Source organism: Schistocerca piceifrons, chromosome 1 (assembly GCF_021461385.2).
Source record: "Schistocerca piceifrons isolate TAMUIC-IGC-003096 chromosome 1, iqSchPice1.1, whole genome shotgun sequence".
Lineage (NCBI taxonomy): Eukaryota > Metazoa > Arthropoda > Insecta > Orthoptera > Acrididae > Schistocerca > Schistocerca piceifrons.
The window spans coordinates 285,857,675-285,878,319 of record NC_060138.1 but is presented as its reverse complement, the minus strand read 5'-3'; the positions used below and the strand labels follow the sequence as shown (position 1 = coordinate 285,878,319).

The 20,645-nt window shown below is 41.2% G+C and overlaps 1 protein-coding gene across 3 annotated transcripts in view; it reads left to right on the top strand.

The window, feature by feature from the left end:
* The window catches only part of LOC124790907 (D-2-hydroxyglutarate dehydrogenase, mitochondrial), a 72,760-nt gene that overhangs the window by 14,524 nt on the left and 37,591 nt on the right, over nucleotides 1-20,645 (top strand). For all 3 annotated transcript variants that reach the window (XM_047257820.1, XM_047257821.1, XM_047257819.1), the window contains exons 3-4: nucleotides 4,132-4,329; nucleotides 15,993-16,186. In XM_047257820.1, coding sequence (XP_047113776.1) covers nucleotides 4,132-4,329; nucleotides 15,993-16,186 — 392 coding nt within the window. The remainder of the gene's footprint in view (nucleotides 1-4,131; nucleotides 4,330-15,992; nucleotides 16,187-20,645) is intronic.

Sequence of the window (20,645 nt, the reverse complement as noted above, 5' to 3'; positions counted from 1 at the left end):
GAGTTCAGAAGAAGATTTCAAGACTTAAGAAAATTGAGCCACAGCTCAATTTGCTATCTTATCCCATCACAACTGATATTAATGTAACACATGAGGAGCTGCTGCTTGGAGTTATTGACATGCACTCGGATCGCAGTGGAAAGAAATGTTACATGTTGTGCCAGAAAGAAATGCTTAATGTTATGACATTGGATGACTTTCACAAATCATCACCAGCTGAAAAATTTCCATGTATGAAGAAATTTGCTGTGAAATGTGCTACATATATTTGTGAGCAAAGTTTTAATTTTTTTTAATCAACTTCAGTAAATATTGATGCTCCATGACAGACATTCACTTGCAGACTGTGATGAGAATCTCAACAAGCAGTCTCACTCCTAATATCTAAAAACTGTAAGAAAGTGTGAAAGGATACATTTGACTCCTTAAACTGATTCTAAAATTAAATTTGCTTTCAGACATAGATTAAAAAACTAGCAAAATAAATAATTTGCATAATATGACTATATATTTATTGCTTTTTTATTGGACAATTTATACCATTTCTGAAATGCAAATTTAATTAATGAACGTAACCTTTTAAAAGGTGAGGCCCTCCACTAACCTCCGCTTCCACAAGTGACCCCAGGCTGAAACAGTTTCCCACCTCTGCTTTACACTGTATTCTTTCTGCTGCCCCATGTTCCTGCTGTCTCTGCCCACCGACAACACAGGATTCAAGATGCTCTCTGAGAGCTTCTAATATTCACAAGTCGACATAGCTAAGTCATCATATCTGACATAAAATTGATGCCCTAGTCTCTGATGGCAACTTCTGGTGTGTAATTTTGAACAACTATTGCGTCACTATTCCCTTTATCAGTTGCAGACTGTGTCTTGGGAGTAAACTATTGCCAATTGGTTCAAAGTTCCACTCACTCTGACATTCTTCAAGGGTTGTACCAGAATGTTTCGTTGCACAAAGCGTGTGACTGAGCATCTCTGCATTCATGTGAGCATTGCCAAGTCAGTGTATTACTGCAGTTTGTGATCAGACTCACTCAATCACAACAACCAACTCATTAGATGGCTTCAGAGATCCTCAAATCCAAGTGGGCATTTAAAAGCAGCATGGTTTACAACCAGTTTGAAATTGCACCCTAACATTTAGCAATGGAAATGTATTACACCATGTATTATACTCAGCATTTCTGTTTCTGAAGGGGTGTAATCCTGCTCATCGTAGATTCAGCTTCCATTACCCGTTGGTTCCAAGGTATTCCCTTCCATTCACCTCTTGGCTCAGCACACATCCTAAAGTACAGTTTCTTGCATCACATGGCAAGATGAGTTGGTGTCTGCTGCTGCACAGTGGGCTGCCAATGCTAGACATTTTAGGCTGAACAGATCGGTATTTGCTGTTGTTAAGTCCACATTCTTTTCCCTTTTCCATTCCTGTAAGTGCATGAGTTTTTCCTTGGCACAGTGTCGTGAGCAGGTTCCTGGCAGTGAATTTTGTGCACCCACCTTCTCTTCCAGGCTATTCGTTTCAACTCTTTCCAAACTGGCTGTCAGGTTACCGTGTGATTCCCACGAAAATTTTCAATTCCAGGGAACACGCTGGTTGACTGGTCTGAAGAACACAACCTCCATCATGTTTTTGATGCTAAAGATCATTGTACATTTCCTTCTGGTGCCTGGAGGACAGATCATACAGATGCTGTTCATTATATGCAACAGACTGAAACATTTGAGCCCTTAAGCTTCCGCACATCAAAGGAAAAAACCTGGTCTCTGCTGAAAAAACTTGGAGGTGCCAACCCACCAGACTGCAGGAAGGAGGCTGTTACTTCCAAGCAAGTAGCACATAACATTGTGACCATGTCTAGAACTCATAAGATTCAATCACACACAATGAATGTCAAAAAGGAATTGAAGACTCTCAAATTAGCCTGTAAACCTGAGTCAGACTACTGCAGACCATTCAGCAACGCGGAATAATGACGGCTCTCAAAGAAAAGGAAGTGGGGAAAGCACCTGGTTTTGACAGCATTCATTCAGAATCCCTAATCCACATGGGAAGCATGCAACAAATTGGCTAGCTGTATTCTTTACTGATGTCTTCCAAACTCATAACATTCCCCACAACGTGAAAAGAGCAAAAATCACAGCTATTTTAAAATCAGGTCAACCAAATGACAAACCACAAATCTACTGACCCATTACTTTACTTGCCACTGTATATAAACTTTTGGAAAGAATGAATACTGTATAACAGAATCAGCCACAACATTTTTCAAAACCTCTCCAAACTATATCTAACGGTGGCCTGTGATACTGTTTGGAGGCAAGGGGTTATGTTCAAACTTTAAGGAATCATGCCATGTCTTAAAATTGGAAACCTCATCAGTGCTATGTTAAGCAGTAGAAGCTTCCAAGTTCTAATGGGTAATAAGTTGAGTTCTCTAATGAAGCTTAACAATTGCCTTCCACAAGGATCAGTGCTAGCCCCTTTTCTGTTTTCTCTGTGTACAGCAGACATGCATAAGACAACATTAAGGAAGTTTGGATATGCTGATGATTTGGGTCTTGCTGCGACTCACAAAGACCTGGTTGTTACTGAGTCTGTCTTGACTGAAGACCTACAAATTGTTGGCCAATACGTCTGGAACTGGAGGTTGCAGCCAAGTGCTGCCAAAACAGAAGACCAGCTTCCACTGTAACAACAGGCTTGCAAACAAGAAAATAAAGGTATATCCTCTTTAAGGAAAACAGCTCTGCCCTATCAATAGTCCATGTTATCTAGAGGTCACTCTAGACAGGATGCTCAGCTTCAAAGAGCACGTACTGAAAACTGCTACTAAGATGAAGTCAAGAAACTACATCTTACAGAAGATTAGTGGCATGGCAGGGGCCCATCAGCTCCAACACAGAGGACATCTACGCTTGGACTGTTATACCCTGTGGCAATATATTGCACTGCAGTCTGGATCAACAGCCCATACACTAGACTCTTCGATACACAGCTCAACCAGAGTATGCTCTTCATCGCAGGAATAATCAAAAATACTCCAACTTTCTGCCCATCTATTCTCAGCCATGTAGCTCCCACACTTTTGTGCCATGAAGTTGCTCTCAAGTGGGAGTTTACCAAAATAGCTGGTGATCCATACATCCCTATACATAAGGACATTCTTGTACTCAGTGAAAACAGACTTTACTCCTGTCCCCCACCTCTACAAGGTGCAAAATCTGTGGTTGACAATGGAGTAACAACAGCAGACAGAATATAGACAGAAATACGACAGAAAAACGCCATCCCAGAACAGTTGAAGATTTCGTGCATCTCGACCAGGTCACCAGCGTTTTAAAGAGCATCACAAGATCTGGTCTACACTCAACCAAATAAGAACAAGTAGCGGAAGATGTGCTGACTCAGTGTGCAGATGGGGATTAACAACATTGCCCAGCTGTGACTGGTGCAGAATGACAAACTGTTCAGCACATCATATGTATGTGCCAGAATCGATCCTTTACTGGCCATTTAGTTGTGTATGTTCAGCAGTTGTACATAAGCTTGTGACCTTCTGTGCTTTGTAAACATTGTAAATTTAACTGACTTATAATCATGTCTTTATTTTCTATGTGTTAAATATCTCTATATTTATAGTTAAAGAAAAAAATGTTTCCTTGTGTGACGTAACACTAGCCATCTACTAAATAAAATAAATAATGCTGATGGGCACTATAAAACCCAAATATCCTTCTAAGACAAGTTTATGTTCCTAAAAAAATACAGAAGCAAATTGTAGATTATGATAAGTGTATCAAAAATAAATAGATATATGTACAGAAATAGTAAAAGGTATGTAATTATACGTGGAATATGCACTGTTTTTATTGCTCTTTTTAATTAGAATTTTCTTTTCTGAGGATGGTTCTAGAAGGAATAGAAAAATGAGGCACAAGAAAATCGATCATTTAAAAATTCAGTTAAAGGGGTTCAGTTAATAGGGGTAAATGTAGGCTCAGCAGAAATATTACATCGTTGTTCCTCTGCTTAATGTTGTTAGTACAGTAGTACTAGAGCAGAAAGACTTTTGAAAGTTATTATTATTATTGGCTCAAATATACTTTTCAAATATGTTTCAGGAGCTAGTGAAGTTGTATTAAAACCAAAGACAACAGAAGAAGTTTCCAAAATTTTGAAGTTCTGCAATGAGGAGAACTTGGCTGTTTGTCCTCAAGGGGGCAACACTGGCCTTGTAGGAGGAAGTGTCCCAGTTTTTGATGAAGTTATTCTCTCTACTACCCTTATGAATGAAATAATAAGTATTGATGAAGTTTCAGGTGAGTGACCAAACTAATATTTTTAAAGTAATCTTGTTATCTTTCAAAGAAATATTAGATCATAAGAATATATTAAAACATTCTCAGACTGAACATTTAGGTTTATTTTTGTTTACAATGATCTCTTTCTGTATGTATGATTGGCCTGGTGACTTTGACACTGTTATTTCAAGATAGATTCCAGTTCTTAAGGCCATCAGATAACTTTCATGCATAATAGGAAGTCACTAAGTGCTAATGTAGTGTCATTTTTCTGTAGTTGTATATCGTATGAAACAGATTAAATTTCTTCTTAGGCTTGCTTTCTTTAGTTTTGCTCTTGCAACACATCAGGAAGTCATGGAATACATGAAGAAGCTCAAGATTTTTGAGATACCTCTTGAAATTTGTACAAGACCAAATATATTTGGTTAAGTGCACATAGTTAAACACTCAGCAGTCACTATTATATGGCCACTGTTTTTCTTTATTTACGGCTGTTCATTCTCTCTAGTGAATATACTGTAAAGAATACCACAGCCATAATCTTGACCATAATGAAGATTTAAGCAGGCTGCTACTGTTTGAGTCTAAAGACTGGCAACCAACCATTGCAAGTGGAAACCCTTCTGTAGCATTTCATAATGCAAAAGGCTGAAACTGGCAATGCAAAATTATATGGAATCACAATTAGGAAATAATTTTTTCTTTCTTCATATATTAACAACATTTGGAAAATTCACTGTGGTTGACACATGTTGAATTGATACTTAAAACCAAAGTTTTTCACAAAGACTATTGATTTTTGTGGGAATTGAAACTGAAGCTTTTCGGAAGAAAGGGTATAACGTAATGGAACACAAATTATGTAGTGGTAAGAACGTCCAGGCAAAAAGAGGGAAAAAATAATAAAACAGACATAGGTAAATGATGTTTCTTTCTCTGTTGTGCAAAGAAAAAGTGCATCATACACAGAGCCCTTCTGAGGAAAGAGCCACAATGGTGTTATTTACATAGGCCAGATAGTTTGCAGTAAGCCACGAAACGAGTTATCTGTCCCAGGAAAAATTTATATGCCTCCTCCCCAGCATATCTGCTTCCTCATATTCCCAACCCCATAAATAACCTACTCTTCAACAGTTGTCATACCTCCTTAACTCAGAGCTAGCCTTCAGGCACAACCACTACAAAATAGTCTGTTTTTGTATAATTTATTATCTGCTACACCACCAAATGCTACAATTTCCCCAAAATTTCATAAGTATGTTGTGAATTTGGTTGACAGAGGACCTGGTTTCATTTCCTTCTCTGACAGCTTAATAAATTACTTCCCAAATGTTACTGTATACATTGGAGGAAAACTTTAACTAATCATCAAAATGTTCAAGTGTATATATTATGTGATGGTCTAACCCTGTTTGCTTATATAGTTTCTAAGTTAATTCAGCATGAGAAGCAGAGACTCACAACTGAGTCCTGATGCCGTATCCCACTTTAAGTAGCACTTTCTCCAATCAAAAGCTCTACTTAGGCCCTGACTTCATCCTGAGAGCCTGACTTCATCCACACTCCATCATTTTTCCTGCTACCCATCCCTTCCCAACAAGTCATCTTATATCTTAGCTACTGTTTTCAGTTTTGTATGTTAAATTGTGTTTAATTATTTGAATTGGGTTATATCATAGAGTTTGAGTCATCCTGTCCACAGATATTTTCAAGGAACATATAGCATCTGTGCCACGCAAAAGTATTAATTTCAGATAATACTTGTGTTTTAGACCCTACCAATACATTAATAATCTTGAAAATGTTGTCTTGATTATCAGTGTGAACAAACTATTCTGGGCTTGACCAAAACATATAGAAGATCAATTAATTTTGTTTTTGATATAAGAGCATTCACTAATCATTCTAATCTTACAAGTTCTTAGAAATAATTTTACATTGTCTTGCAAACGTTCACCTATCAACCTTTTCTGGCTATATGATTTATTTATTTATTTTCAAATGGTTTTTCTGTATACTTTAGCTTCACTGCTTCTGTAATAACACTACACATTTTGGACAGTTTCCAGTGTCTGGCCGGGTCTGTTTGAAACATAAGTCTCTCCTTGTCTTCTGTCTTGCCACCGTCTCTCCATCTTCACCTTGTTCCAGTCTTCTCCTTTCTTCTGGACGCATTCCTCCACTCCTTTCAACCATCTGCCTCTTGGTCTTCCTCTTGGTCTCTTTCCTTCCAGTTTCATCTTGTGTATCCTCCTGGGTATTGTCTTCTTATCCATTCGCTTAAGGTGCCAATACCATCTCAGCCTTGATTTCTCTGTCTCCTCCTGTAATGGTTCCACCTTCATTAACTCTCTGATCCTCTCATTTCTTAACCTGGCTGCCTTTGTGTCTCCAATACTGTTCCTCAAGAATTTCATCTCACTCGCTTGTACTTTGCTTTTCTCTCTTCCTTTCGTAAGCCAGGTTTCAGATGCATATGTCAGGATCGGGACATAGTATGACTGGTATATAACCTTTTTACTGATTTGGATTTGGGGTACATCCTTGCTCCATATCAGGCTTCTGACACTCTTCACTCTTCTGAAATGCTTCTGCTCCCTCTCCCCCCCCCTCCCCCTACTCATTTATTTCTCTGTCATTTTTTCCATCTTCCTGTATCAGGCTTCCTAGCTGCTTGAAACTCTCAACCGTTCCCCACCAATTATTATTTCAGTTGTTCCTCTTCTCCTTTGTTCTTGTTATGATAATCACCTCACTCTTACTTATACTAAATTTCGCCCCATATTCTTATACTGTTCATTCCCATACTTCCAACTGCTCCTGTACTTCCTCCTCCTCATTCCCCCAAATCATCAGATCATCTGCAAACACCATAGCTTTTATCTTTCCTGCACCAATTACTTGTGCTACTGTATTCACTGTATCATCCATCACTACAATGAAGAGTAATGGTGAAAGTGTACTTTCCTGCCTCAAACCATTCTTCTGTCCAGTCCAATCTGATTTCTCTCCTACCACTTCCACACAGCTCACACTTCCATGGTACATTTCCATTATCTTCCAAATACTCTGTACTGCTACTCCTTGTTTCTCCAGGGCTTTCCACACTTTGCTTCTACGTATAGTACCATATGCTTGTTCAATGTCCAGGAAGGTCATTAGTAGATCTATTCCATATTCATAACGCTGTTCTTGCAGTTGTCTTACAACAAAAATTAAATCCACTGTGGATCTTCCTGTTCTGAAGTCATGTCGCTCTTCTCTCATCCCTCCTTCTAATTGTGCCTGAATTCGTGCTTCCAAAATTTTCTCAAAATTTTGCACAATGACTCATCAATGTTATCCCCCAATAGTTCTTGCACTCTTTTTCTATTTCTCTTCTTAAATATTGGGACAATTATTCCCTTCTTCCAGTCTTCTGGGGTCATCTTCTGTCTCCACACAATTTTCATTACTTGATATAACCATTGTATCCCCACCGCTTCTGCTGTTCTCACCATCTCTGCACTTAGCTCATCCAGGCCTGGTGGCTTCCCTCCCTTCATCTTGCCCAATGCCTCTTCCACTTCTCCCCATGTAATGTCTTTCTCTATTTGCTGTTCCTCCTCAGCTTGTTCCTCCTCACTCAGGTCTCCATTTGGGTTCAGCAGTTCTTCAAAATACTCCTTCCACATATTCTTGAGTTCCCTCTTATTCCCTACATCTTGGCCTCTTTTGTTCATAACTTGTTGTACTGTTCTTCCTCTTACTTTTAATCACTGTCCTCCATCATTCTGGTCCCCTGTTATTAACAACACAAACTCTTTTAATTCAGAAAGAAAAAAAATCTTTAACTAACACGAATTTACTGCAATTCAGTTTCAATGCAGACATCTCATAACCCATTTAATGAAAATATAAAATAATAGCACCAAATTTATTTTTTACCATTTTCTAACCTACATGTCACACCAATCACAAACATTACAGAAATCATGTTTAGTAGGAATGGTTCGGTTCAACATCATTTACTTGCAAAATATTTGACCAGCCAAACATCTGCAACTGAGGAACATATTAATTGAACAAAAATCTGCTTCAGTTGTGAGTGATTTCTTATTTATTACACAATATTATGAAAAAAGATAGATTGCTCCTCACCATATAGCTGAGATGTTAAGTCGCAGATGGGTACAAGGAAAAACTGTCAAACAAATAAGCTTACTGCCAAAAAGGCTTTTGTTGCAACTGCACAACACACACACACACACACACACACACACACACACACACACACACAAAATCACAGCCTCTGGCTGCTGAGGCCAGACTGTGATGGGAGAAGAAATCTGGGTGGTGTGTATAAGGAGTAGACTGGGGTGGGTAGGAGGAGGAATAGAAGGGTAGGGGTGGTAGACAGTAAAACACTGCTTGTGGGAGCATACATGGATGAGGTGGAGAGAGGGTAGGGCAGCTAGGCGCAGTCAGGAGGTTAGACATAGGGCTAGAAGGGAAGGAGGGCAGTGGAAAAGCAGAGACGTAAAAAGACTTGGTATGTTGATAGAATAGAGGGTTGTGTAGTGCAAAAGTGGGCACAGGGAAAGGGATAGATGGATGTACAACACTCACTAACGAAAGTTGAGGCCAGAAAGGTTACTGGAATGTAGGATATACTACAGGTAGAATTCCCACCTGCACAATTCAGAAAGAGTGATGTTGGTAAGAAGTATCCAATGACACAGGCTGTGAAGCAGTAATTAAAATTAAGAACGATGTGATGGGCAATGTGCTTAGCACCTGTGTGGTCTAGATGTTTCTTGGCCACAGTTTGTCAGTGGCCATTCAAGCGGACAGATGGCTTGTAGGTCATCAGGCCCATGTAGAATGCAGCACAGTGGTTGCATATCCCTGCAATAGTCCTAGATGCTAGACCTGTCCTGTACTTCCTCCCACCACCACCTACTCCAGTCTAGTTACAAGTATTACTTATCCCATCAGAGGCAGGGCTATCTGTGAAACCAGTTATGTGATCTACAAGCTGAGCTGCAACCACTGTGCTGCATTCTATATGGGATGAGGCAAAGGGGTTGGGAGCAGGGTTTTGTGTAGGGATGAACAAGGATACTGTGTATGTTCAGTGGGTGGTGGAATACCACCATGGGAGGAATGGTAAAGATAGTGGGGAGGACAGTCCTCAGTTCAGTGCACAGCAAGAGGTCATTGAATCCCTGACATAGAATGTGATTCAGTTGCTCCAGCCCTGGATGGTACTGGGTCATGAGGAGAATACTCCTCTTTGGCCAGATAGTGGGATTTTGGGAAGTGGAGCATGACTGAAGAAATAAGACATGATGTTTCTGTTTACAGTCTGTGAAGACCTCAGTGCGACTCTTGGTATATTTTGAGAGGGTCTGCTTGTCACTACAGATGTGTTGGACATGGGTGGCTAGGCTGTATGGAAGGGACTTCTTGGTATGGAATGGGTGACAGTTGTCGAAGTGGAGGTATTGCTGGTTGCTGGTTGTTGGTAAGTTTGATTGGACAGAGGGACTGATGTAGCCATCTTTAAGGTAGACGTCAGCAGTGAGGAAGGTGACTTGTTGGGTTGATGAGGACAGGGTGAAGCAAATGAGGGAGAGGGTATTGAGGTTCTGGAAGAATGTGGTTGGGGTGTCCTCAGTCCAGATCACAAAGATGTTATCAATAAATCTGGACCAGCAGTGCCTCCAATTCAACAGCAGTCACCCATTCCATACCAAGAAGTCTCTTCCATACTGCCTAGCCACCCATGGCTGTCGCAAGTGACGAGTAGCCCTCTCGAAAAATACCAAAGGTCCCACTGAGGCCTTCACAGGCCATAATTACCCTCCCAATCTTGTACAGAAACAGGTCTCCCATGCCTTGTCTCTCCCGTTACCCCCACCTCCCAAAGTCCTACTGTCCAGCCACAGGGGAGCATTCCCCTCTTGATGCAGTACCACCAGGACTGGAGCAACCGAACCACATTCTCCACCAGGGTTTCAGCTACCTCTTGTTGTGCCCTGAAATGAGAAATGTGCTTCACATTATCCATCCCATCTTTCTCACAGTGATTCCACCACCCACCGAACTTACATAATATCTTCGTCTGTCCCTACACAACCCCTGCTCCTAACCCCTTGCCTCATGGCTCATACCCCAGAAATATACCTAGATGCAAGACCTGTTCCATACATTGTCCAACCACCACCTACTCCAATCTAGTCACAAGCATCACCTATCCTATCAGAGGCAGGGCTACCTGTGAAATCAGTCATGTGATCTACAAGCAAAGCTGAAACTACTGTGCTGCATTTTACATGTGCATGACAACCAACAAGCAGTCTGTCTGCATGAATGGCCACCAACAAACTGTGGCCTAGAGACAGTTGAACCAAGCAGTTGTGGAGCACACTGCCCATCACAACATTCTTTATTTTAATGCTGCTTCACAGCCTGCACCATCTGGATCATTCCTGCCACCACCAACTTTTCTGAATTGTGCAGGTGGGAACTCTCCCTGCAGTATATCCAACATTCCAGTAACCCCCCTGGCCTCAAACTTCATTAGTCATTGTTCTACACCCACATCTTCACTTCCCTGTCCCCACTCAAGCACTACTGCCCTACCCTACTGTATGCTCCCACAAGCAGCACTTTACCATCTCCGACCCATATCTTGCTATCCCTCCTCCTCATCACTCCAGCTTATTCCTTACTCTCACCACCCAGATTGCTTCTCCCATCATGCACTGCTACTCGCATTCTGACCTTGGCAACCAGAGACTATGGTCATGTGTCTGTGAGTTTATTTGCATGTACATGTGTTTGTGTATGTTATCCGATTCCAACTAAGGCCTTTTTGTCCAAATCTTACTTGTCTGATGGTCTTTTTGTTATGCCTATTCTTTTCATAATATTGTCCTTATTCCATCCTGGATTATCTATTGTTTTATTTATTACGCAACTGGCTTTGAAGCCTAAAGTTCCATTTTCAGGTCACCCACTGCAAACAAGAGCAGGAGCGACTAGCTTACAAGATCTTATGTAACAAATTGAAAAGTGAAGCCTTGAAAAGTGATGTACTCGCATAATAATGGAAACATAAAAGTGTTACCATGGGGGCCCACACCCCCCACACCCATGCCAGAAAAGTGCATGGGACTGGGACAAAGATGTTTACATAGAGGGGGGGACTGGGACAAAAATGAACAGGAATTTTTGCTAAACACTTATGTGTATACAGGGTGCTAATTATTGAACTATATGAAATAAAATCGTCACAATTTCTGAACGGTTTGCATTAGGACATTCAAACTGCACAGTTGGCCGCAGTGCAATATGAGCATGCATGGTTTGGTTTAGCGACGAAGCCCACTTTCATTTGGATGGGTTTGTCAATAATTGAAATTGGCGCATTTGGGGAACTGAGAAGCTGCATTTCGCGATCGAGAAGTCTCTTCACCCTCTACGGGTGACTGTGTGGTGCACAATGTCCAGTCACGGAATGATCGGTGTGATATTCCTTGATGGCATAATGACTACCGAATGGTATGTAGAACTTTCGGAAGATGATTTCATCACCATTATCCAAAGTGACACTGTTATTGACAAGATGTGGTTCCTTCGAGGTGGAACTAAACACCATTAAAACAGGAGAGAGTTTGAAGTCCTGGAGGAGCACTTTGGGGTCCATATTCTGGCTCTGGGGTCACCAGAGGCCACTGGCATGGGCCTTGATTGGCTGCTATATTCTCCGGGTCTGAACACATGCAACTCCTTTTTGTGGGGCTATATTAAAGACAAGGTGTACAGCAATAACCCCAAAACCATTGCTGAACTGAACATCCATTCAGGAGGTCATCGACAGCATTGATTTTTCTGACACCACACCATCGCCACTGATGGAAAGCATATCGAACATGTCGTAATGTAAATCCGAATATCTGTAGTGATGTTTACATGTTGAATGAAGTGTGTGCATACCATAATTTATAACTAATTTACATTTTTTTCATATAGTTCAATAACTGTAACCCTGTATATTTTTATATTTAGTGTTTTAATATTAATAGTACCATGTATGAGATATAGTTTATCTTATTTTCATGACTCAATCATTTCGTTAATCCTACTGTACCTGAATTGTAGTGTTCTCATCCTTTATACATAAGCTTAGTTCTTTACTCACTTTCTCTGTTTCTGGTTTATAGCCCTTCTCACTTATTTTTATTAGATGTAGTTCTGTGTGAATTCATGGTGCTGTTTTATATGTTTACAGTTCTAATCCTGTTGTGTATATTATTTTAACCCTCACTAAGCTTTTTGTAGTAAGACTTTTTTTTGGCTCTTCAAGAAGAGTGTATATATTATTATTGATGTTAGAGGTTGGCAACATTCTACTGTCACAGTTCACTTATCACTCCAACAGCACATGCCGCATAGTATTAGAGACACCAACTACTTGAACAGTCCCATGTTGACATGCAGGGTCCATGGATTCATGAGGTTGTCTCCATACCCGTACACGTCTATCCGCTCAATAAAATTTGAAACTAGACTCATCTGTCTAGGTAACATGTTTCCAATCATCAACAGTCCAATTTTTGTGCTGACCGGCCCAGATGAGGCATAAAGCTTTGTATCATGCAGTCATTAAGGGTACACGAGTGGGCCTTCAGTTCTGAAAGCCCATATCGATGATGTTTTGTTGAATGGTTTGCACGCTGACATTAGTTGATGGCCCAGTCTTGAAATCTGCGGCAATTTGCAGAAGGGTTGCACATATGTCACACTGAACAATTCTCTTTAGTCATCATTGTTCCCATTTTGCAGGATCTTTTTCCAGCCATAACAATGTCAGAGATTTGATGTTTTACTGGATTCCTGATCTTCATGGTACACTAATAAAATGGTCATACGAGGAAATCCCCAGTTCATCGCTACCTCGGATATACTATGTCCCATCGCTGGTGGACCAGCTATAACATTATGTTCAGACTCACTTAAATCTTGATAACCTGTCATTGTAGCAGCAGTAACCGGTCTAACAACCGTGCCACACACTTTTCGTATGTAGGTGCTGCTGACCACAGCGCCGTATTCTGCCCGTTTACGTATCTCTGTGTTTGAATATACATGCCTATACCAGTTTCTTTGGCGCTTCAGTGTATTATCCACACCTCCTGTTTTAGTTGTATTTTCATTTTTTATCTTTTTATTATGTTGCACTCCATCACACTGATTTATACAGGGTGTTAAAAAAAAAAAGGTACAGCCAAACTTTCAGGAAACATTCCTCACACACAAATAAAGAAAAGATGATATGTGGACATGTGTCCGGAAATGTTTAATTTCCATGTTAGAGCTCATTTTAGTTTCGTCCTTATGTACTATACTTCCTCGATTCACCGCCAGTTGACCCAATTGAAGGAAGGTAATGTTGACTTCAGTGCTTGTGTTGACATGCGACTCATTGGTCTACAGTACTAGCATCAAGCACATCAGTACGTAGCATCAACAGATTAGTGTTCATCACGGACGTGGTTTTGCAGTCAGTGCAATGTTTACAAATGCGGAGTTGGCAGATGCCCATTTGATGTATGGATTAGCACGGGGCAATAGCTGTGGCGCGGTACGTTTGTATCGAGACAGATTTCCAGAACGAAGGTGTCCCGACAGGAAGACGTTCGAAGCAATTGATCGGCGTCTTAGGGAGCACGGAACATTCCAGCCTATGACTCGCGACTGGGGAAGACCTAGAACGACGAGGACACCTGCAATGGACGAGGCAATTCTTCATGCAGTTGACGATAACCCTAATGTCAGCGTTAGAGAAGTTGCTGCTGTACAAGGTAACGTTGACCACGTCACTGTATGGAGAGTGCTACGGGAAAACCAGTTGTTTCTGTACCATGTACAGCGTGTGCAGGCACTATCAGCAGCTGATTGGCCTCCACGGGTACACTTCTGCGAATGGTTCATCCAACAATGTGTCAATCCTCATTTCAGTGCAAATGTTCTCTTTACGGATGAGGCTTCATTCCAACGTGATCAAATTGTAAATTTTCACAATCAATATGTGTGAGCTGACGAGAATCCGCACGCAATTGTGCAGTCACGTCATCAACACAGATTTTCTGTGAACATTTGGGAAGGCATTGTTGGTGATGTCTTGATTGGGCCCCATGTTCTTCCACCTACGTTCAATGGAGCACGTTATCATGATTTCATACGGGATACTCTACCTGTGCTGCTAGAACATGTGCCTTTACAAGTACGACACAACATGTGGTTCATGCACGATGGAGCTCCTGCACATTTCAGTCGAAGTGTTCGTACGCTTCTCAACAACAGATTCGGTGACCGATGGATTGGTAGAGGCGGACCAATCCATGGCCTCCACGCTCTCCTGACGTCAACCCTCTTGACTTTCATTTATGGGGGCATTTGAAAGCTCTTGTCTACGCAACCCAGGTACCAAATGTAGAGACTCTTCGTGCTTGTATTGTGGACGGCTGATACAATACGCCATTCTCCAGGGCTGCATCAGTGCATCAGGGACTCCATGCGATGGAGGGTGGATGCACGTATCCTCGCTAACGGAGGACATTTTGAACATTTCCTGTAACAAAGTATTTGAAGTCATGCTGGTACATTCTGTTGCTGTGTGTTTCCATTTCATGATTAATGTGATTTGAAGAGAAGTAATAAAATGAGCTCTAACATGGAAAGTAAGCGTTTCCGGACACATGTCCACATAACATATTTTCTTTCTTTGTGTGTGAAGAATGTTTCCTGAAAGTTTGGCTGTACCTTTTTGTAACACCCTGTAGAATTTGTGCCAAACACTTTTGTACATTATTGTATTTATTCTTACATTTGTAGTTCTATTTTGTATTAATGTTATGAACCACGATTATGTAAGCGGACAGACAAGTCAGCCTCTGTTTCCCACTCTTTTCTTTTACTATCTATTTCGGTTCCCCATCTCATTGGCTCCTACGTCAGTCGCTTCTGCTATTGCAATCAGCTGCCTGCCGCAATCAGCTGGCTCCCTGGCTCGCTGCAGCAGACACTTCTGTGTTATGCTTGTCCTGCATGTAAGAGCAGTTACTTATTTATTGTTGTGTTCATTTTCTCCAGTTCCTTCCCTCTATGTTAGTGTCTTTGTTCCAGTCTCATGCATTTGTTTGTTGTGGGTGTGACATGGCCCCCCTCTCCACCCATGACTCACTGTTCTGGCTACCGCATATTTATGTTTAGATTATTACGTGAGTACACTGCTTTTTACGGCTTTCTCATTTTGGTATATCAGTTCCATAGATTTTGTAAGCTAGTAGCTTCTCCTCTTGTTCAAAGCTGGTGGAAACTGCAGATGAAGGTTTAGACTTCAAAATCAACCATTTTATAAATAAGAAATTAGTGGCAACTGAAGCAGATTTTTATTGTGTTAATGATTTATGACTTTATCGATCTGAGTTTACAAGTCTCAGGGCTGGAGAAAGTCCTAACAGTCACTGAGATGGAAAACGTCGTAAGACTGAGAATGGGGCACTAGTCATAATACATAGCTACTTTCTGCAGAAAGAGGGTGCACCAACATGGTGACTTACCAGTCACTGTGTGCCACTGCTATTGATAAGAGGGTATCCTTAAAATATTTTTTTTTTCTATTGTAGGTGTCCTTGTTTGTCAAGCTGGTTGTATCTTAGAAGTTCTGGATAATTATTTATCAGAAAGAGGTCTTATCATGCCTCTTGACTTAGGAGCCAAAGGCAGCTGTAACATTGGAGGAAATGTTTCTACTAACGCTGGAGGCATAAGGCTCTTACGTTATGGAAGTTTACATGGTAGTGTACTTGGTATTGAAGCAGTAAGTGTAGTTCATTCTGTGTTCTAATTTTAAACATTATATATCTTTTAAACTTAAGTGGATTAGTCAACTATCACAGGAAATCATCATAAGGGGGAACATCTCTCTGTCTCTCTGCATGTATTGATGTGGCCTCTCTCTCTCTCTCTCTCTCTCTCTCTCTCTCTGAGACACACACACACACACACACACACACACACACACACACACACACACACACACACACACACACACACACACACACACACCTGTAGAGAGCTCTTGAAGAAGAGCAGAGACCTTTACAGTAGTTTCAGGGACAACAATCTGGAAGAATGACTTCTGGCCTTCCATCATTAGCTAATATGGCGTGGTATATTGGCACTGCAAACAGCTGAAGCAAGGTAAAACTACAGCCATTTTATTTCTTGAGGACATGCAGTTATGATGTATGCCTCTTGGGTAAAATATTCCAGAGCTACAACAGTTCCACATTTTTATCTGATACAGTGCAATACTGATTCAGCCAGTGGAGAGTCTAGGTCAGGTTGGCAAATGTTACATAGGCCAGGAAAGAGTATTAGAAGGCAGGTGTCCATTTTGACTACTGGCACATTAGCACAGCTCGTTTAATGATTGGTGCCAACGTTCAACCAAACCATTGCTTGTCATTTAGTGATGCAGTACACTGCAAAATTTACTCAAATGGGCAAATAGTTTAGATGAAAATTGATTTCCTTGGACTGTTGTAATGTGAAGTGGGCAGCCAAAGTGGGACAGCTAGTGTGACAGAAAAGCAGTGGCCAGTATCTCAGCTGAAATATTGTCCACTGGGATGGCCTCTGGCCATCGAATAAAACGGTCATTTGCTGTCGAAAGGTAACATTGTCCATTTGAAGGGAATAATGGTCCTACCACATCAGTATGAACCTGTGGAAATTGTGCTGTTGAATCTTGAAAATCTCTCACTGACGTGTTGATACAGTGAAAAATCTTGTTGCACTGGCATTGTGGACGTGAGTAAGCCCAGGTTCGACAATCTTTTTGTGTTCCTGGCCGTACAAAATGGCTAGTTATTAGTTTAATTGTTGCCTTAGTGCCAGGGTGACATAAGTTGTGTAAGCTTTTGAAAGCACATTTACAAAATGCAGAAACTATAAATGGACCAGTTCTACCATTTGGAACCTAGCAATATAGTCTGGCATTCATGATGGGGATGTTGGTAAGTCTCAGTTGAAGGCCAGATGTGGTGTCTGTTAAAAATCACTGTAGCTCCTGGTCAGATTCTTGAGCCGCATGCTCTGTTGCCTCCGTGATACTGCTCACATGGGAAAGGTAGTTGCTGCTATGTTATCGATTCTGACATAAGTCGCACATTAGTGCTGAATTGTGCAATGAACTCAAACTGATTATATCATATTGGCAAGCACTAATCATTATTTTGCCAAAAGATATAGATAAGTGGTTTATGGTCTGTATAAATTGCAAATTCCATTGCCTCCAGTGGCTTACAAACATATTGTATGGTCTTATAAACCATGAGTAATTTGCTGACGTATGCACTCAGTTTATCTTTTACTGGGGAGAGTTTATGTGAGTAGAACACAAGTGGCTGCTAGGCATCATTTACATACTGTTGTAACACAGCACTGGTTGCAGTTTGGCTGGCATTTGCTGCAAGTGCAAGAGGTGCTTATAATGCCAGATGAAAAAGAAGTGCAGCATTTGCTATGCTGACTCAAAAGTGGTGTTCCTTTTTATGAGTGGTGTTCCTTATGTTTGTCAACTGTATCTTCCTTTAACTTTCAGACCAGACAGTGCTGTGGGAAGAGGCTCCTGAAGTTCTGCCAAGTGAATTAAATGGTGCCAGTAAAAACTGAGAATTCCTAAGACTATTCACAGTTCTGTAGCAGTCTCTGGTGATAGCCTACTTACTATGGTTTCGACTTCCTCTGGTAAAGGCAACTATCCCTGAAGTGGTATAGGGTGGCCCAAGATGATGATCTCTGTCTGTCTAAAAACACACTCCACAGTGTTTAACATGCCACTGTATTTGTCTAGGCATCTAAAAACCTTGAGTAAGTGCTGTTTGTGTTTCTCTGCTATTGCTGAAAAATGAGGATACCATCAAGATGTGGAGAAAAAGCACAATAACCCTAGTGGCACCAAAACTAGGAATCTTTACCATGTTTGGATGTCATTTCTAAATCCATACATCATGAATCAGCTTTTGAAGAAACTAAATGGTGCTATGATAGCTGTCTTCAGTATATCTTTTTCAGCACTGCGAACTTGAGTATTGGCTTTTGCACAGTCAAACACTCTAAACACTGTTGTGCCACATAATACAGAGGTTGTCTCTCAAAATCAGTATGGGGTAACGAGCTGCTACTGTTCAAGCATTAAGAGCACAGTAATCCCTGGATGCGTACCATGTGTCACTCTTCTTTGGGACCAAATGTAGAGGCGATAACCTTGAGCTGCTAGATGAACAAATGATGCCTTCTTTCAACATGGAATTAAATTTGGCTTTTGCTGCGGTGTAATAGTGTGCAACTAGGTGTCTGGATCTGCATGAAATTGATGGGCCTGCAGTAATATAATGAATGGTGCTGTCATGACCTCTTTTGGTGTGCCTAGAGGAAACATGATACCTGAGAAGTGCCCCAGTAGCTCAGCATATCTACTGCCTGTTGACCAGATCAGCATCATGTACCACTTTGCTGCATCAAAACTCTCTGGTAGAAAGGCCAGTGATGCTGTTGATGAGGCTTGCCTTGGCCGTGTCTGGCACAAGGTGATATTGTGCTAAAAAACTGGCCCCAATTATTGACTCCATCACATTTACCACAGTAAAATTCCACATAAACTCACATCATATTCCCAGATCAATTTCCATATGTTGCATTTTGTATGTCATGATGAATGAGTTGTTAGGTGCAGAAAATTGTAATAAGGTCAGTGCTTGATACTTGGGTAACAGAGTTCATGCTAAAATACATATATCAGAACAAGTGTCCAGAGAAACATTTTGTCCTGTCTTGCAGTCCATTATGAAGAGGCGCAGAGACGGTGACTGACGGTCGATTGCTCCTATTTCAGACTGTCATTTTTGATTGAGGAAAGAACACAGCGAAGTGAACTTGTGCATCTGGTCTCTGAACTTTCTGTGATACCAGCACACATCTGGCTGGATGGTGTTGTCTTATGCTGAGCATTTCATGAAGGAATGGCTTCTCGAACATTTACAGAAGCACCCCCTAACATACCTGATTCACTAATCTGGGTGTCAACCTTAGTTGTGAGGCTGTCAAAACCTGCATACATCACTATCAAGGTGCTGTATCCTGCAGTAGCAGTTACAGTGCAATATGTCGGCATTGTTGCATCCTGCAGCCTGTCTGCCAGGTTCGCTATGATGCTTAGTGACACCATGCACACGTCGACTTTACTTCGTAAATGGCAGAGGTATTGAGATGATTTTCTGTCTCCCATGTCCTCCTGTAACAGTACCTGCCTCACTCCTTGCGAAGCTGACACACTGTGAATTAACTAGTCCTTGAGCTTCGCATATGCTTCCATATCTGGAGGCAAGTTTATTAAATCTGCACCTCCGCTGTGTAACAATAATCTAGTTGGCTGGCCACAGCTGAAATTTGGTAAGTCTGTCTTTTTCCAGCACAGAGAGAACTTACCTCTAGCTGTGCAAACGTTAACCTAGCCTTCACCTTCCAACGATGTGATGAGTCACCAGAAACAAGAAGTGGTTCAGATTCCAGGTTCCTTCTTCCTGGTTCAATAAATGGGGTAGGTTAGGGACTTGCAAGTCGCCAAAGTGACATCCAATAGAAAGACTTGCATCAGGCCATTGAGCCACAATTATTATTGTAATCTAAACAGGGTGTTCAGAAATTCCCATTACAGACTTTTAGGACTTGTAGAGGGGAGCGAGTACATAGTATTTTGAATAGAAACCTATGTTTGGAAACATACCATTTCCATTCTATAATAGTTGGAATTCAGATATGTAACATGTCCATGTCTGCTGAGGGAAAGAGAAAAGTCCCAGAGTTGCTTGTCCTGGTATATAGTAGGGTAGACAGGATGACATGTACTACATCAGAGGGTCACCTGATGTCACTTAACGTCTGCCTTGCTGCAAGGCCTTTTCAGTGCCCGTGCACCTCTGATACTGTATGAATGGTTCAGTACACATTTTTGGAATACACAGGCATGCTGCTCGTATATGGCGAAATGTGAAGTAATGGAAGAGCTGCTAATTGGCTGTATAATGAATATTTTCTACAACATAGCACACCATCGCACAAACCTCTTGCCCGAGTTATGAAGTGCCTCTGAGAAACAGTTACCTTCACCGTGAGGAGGCAGGTTTGTGGTGCGTCACAACAACGCCACATACCCGCATCTGAAGACGGTGTACTCCATCACGTTGAAGTAAACCCATCAACCAGTTCTCGAA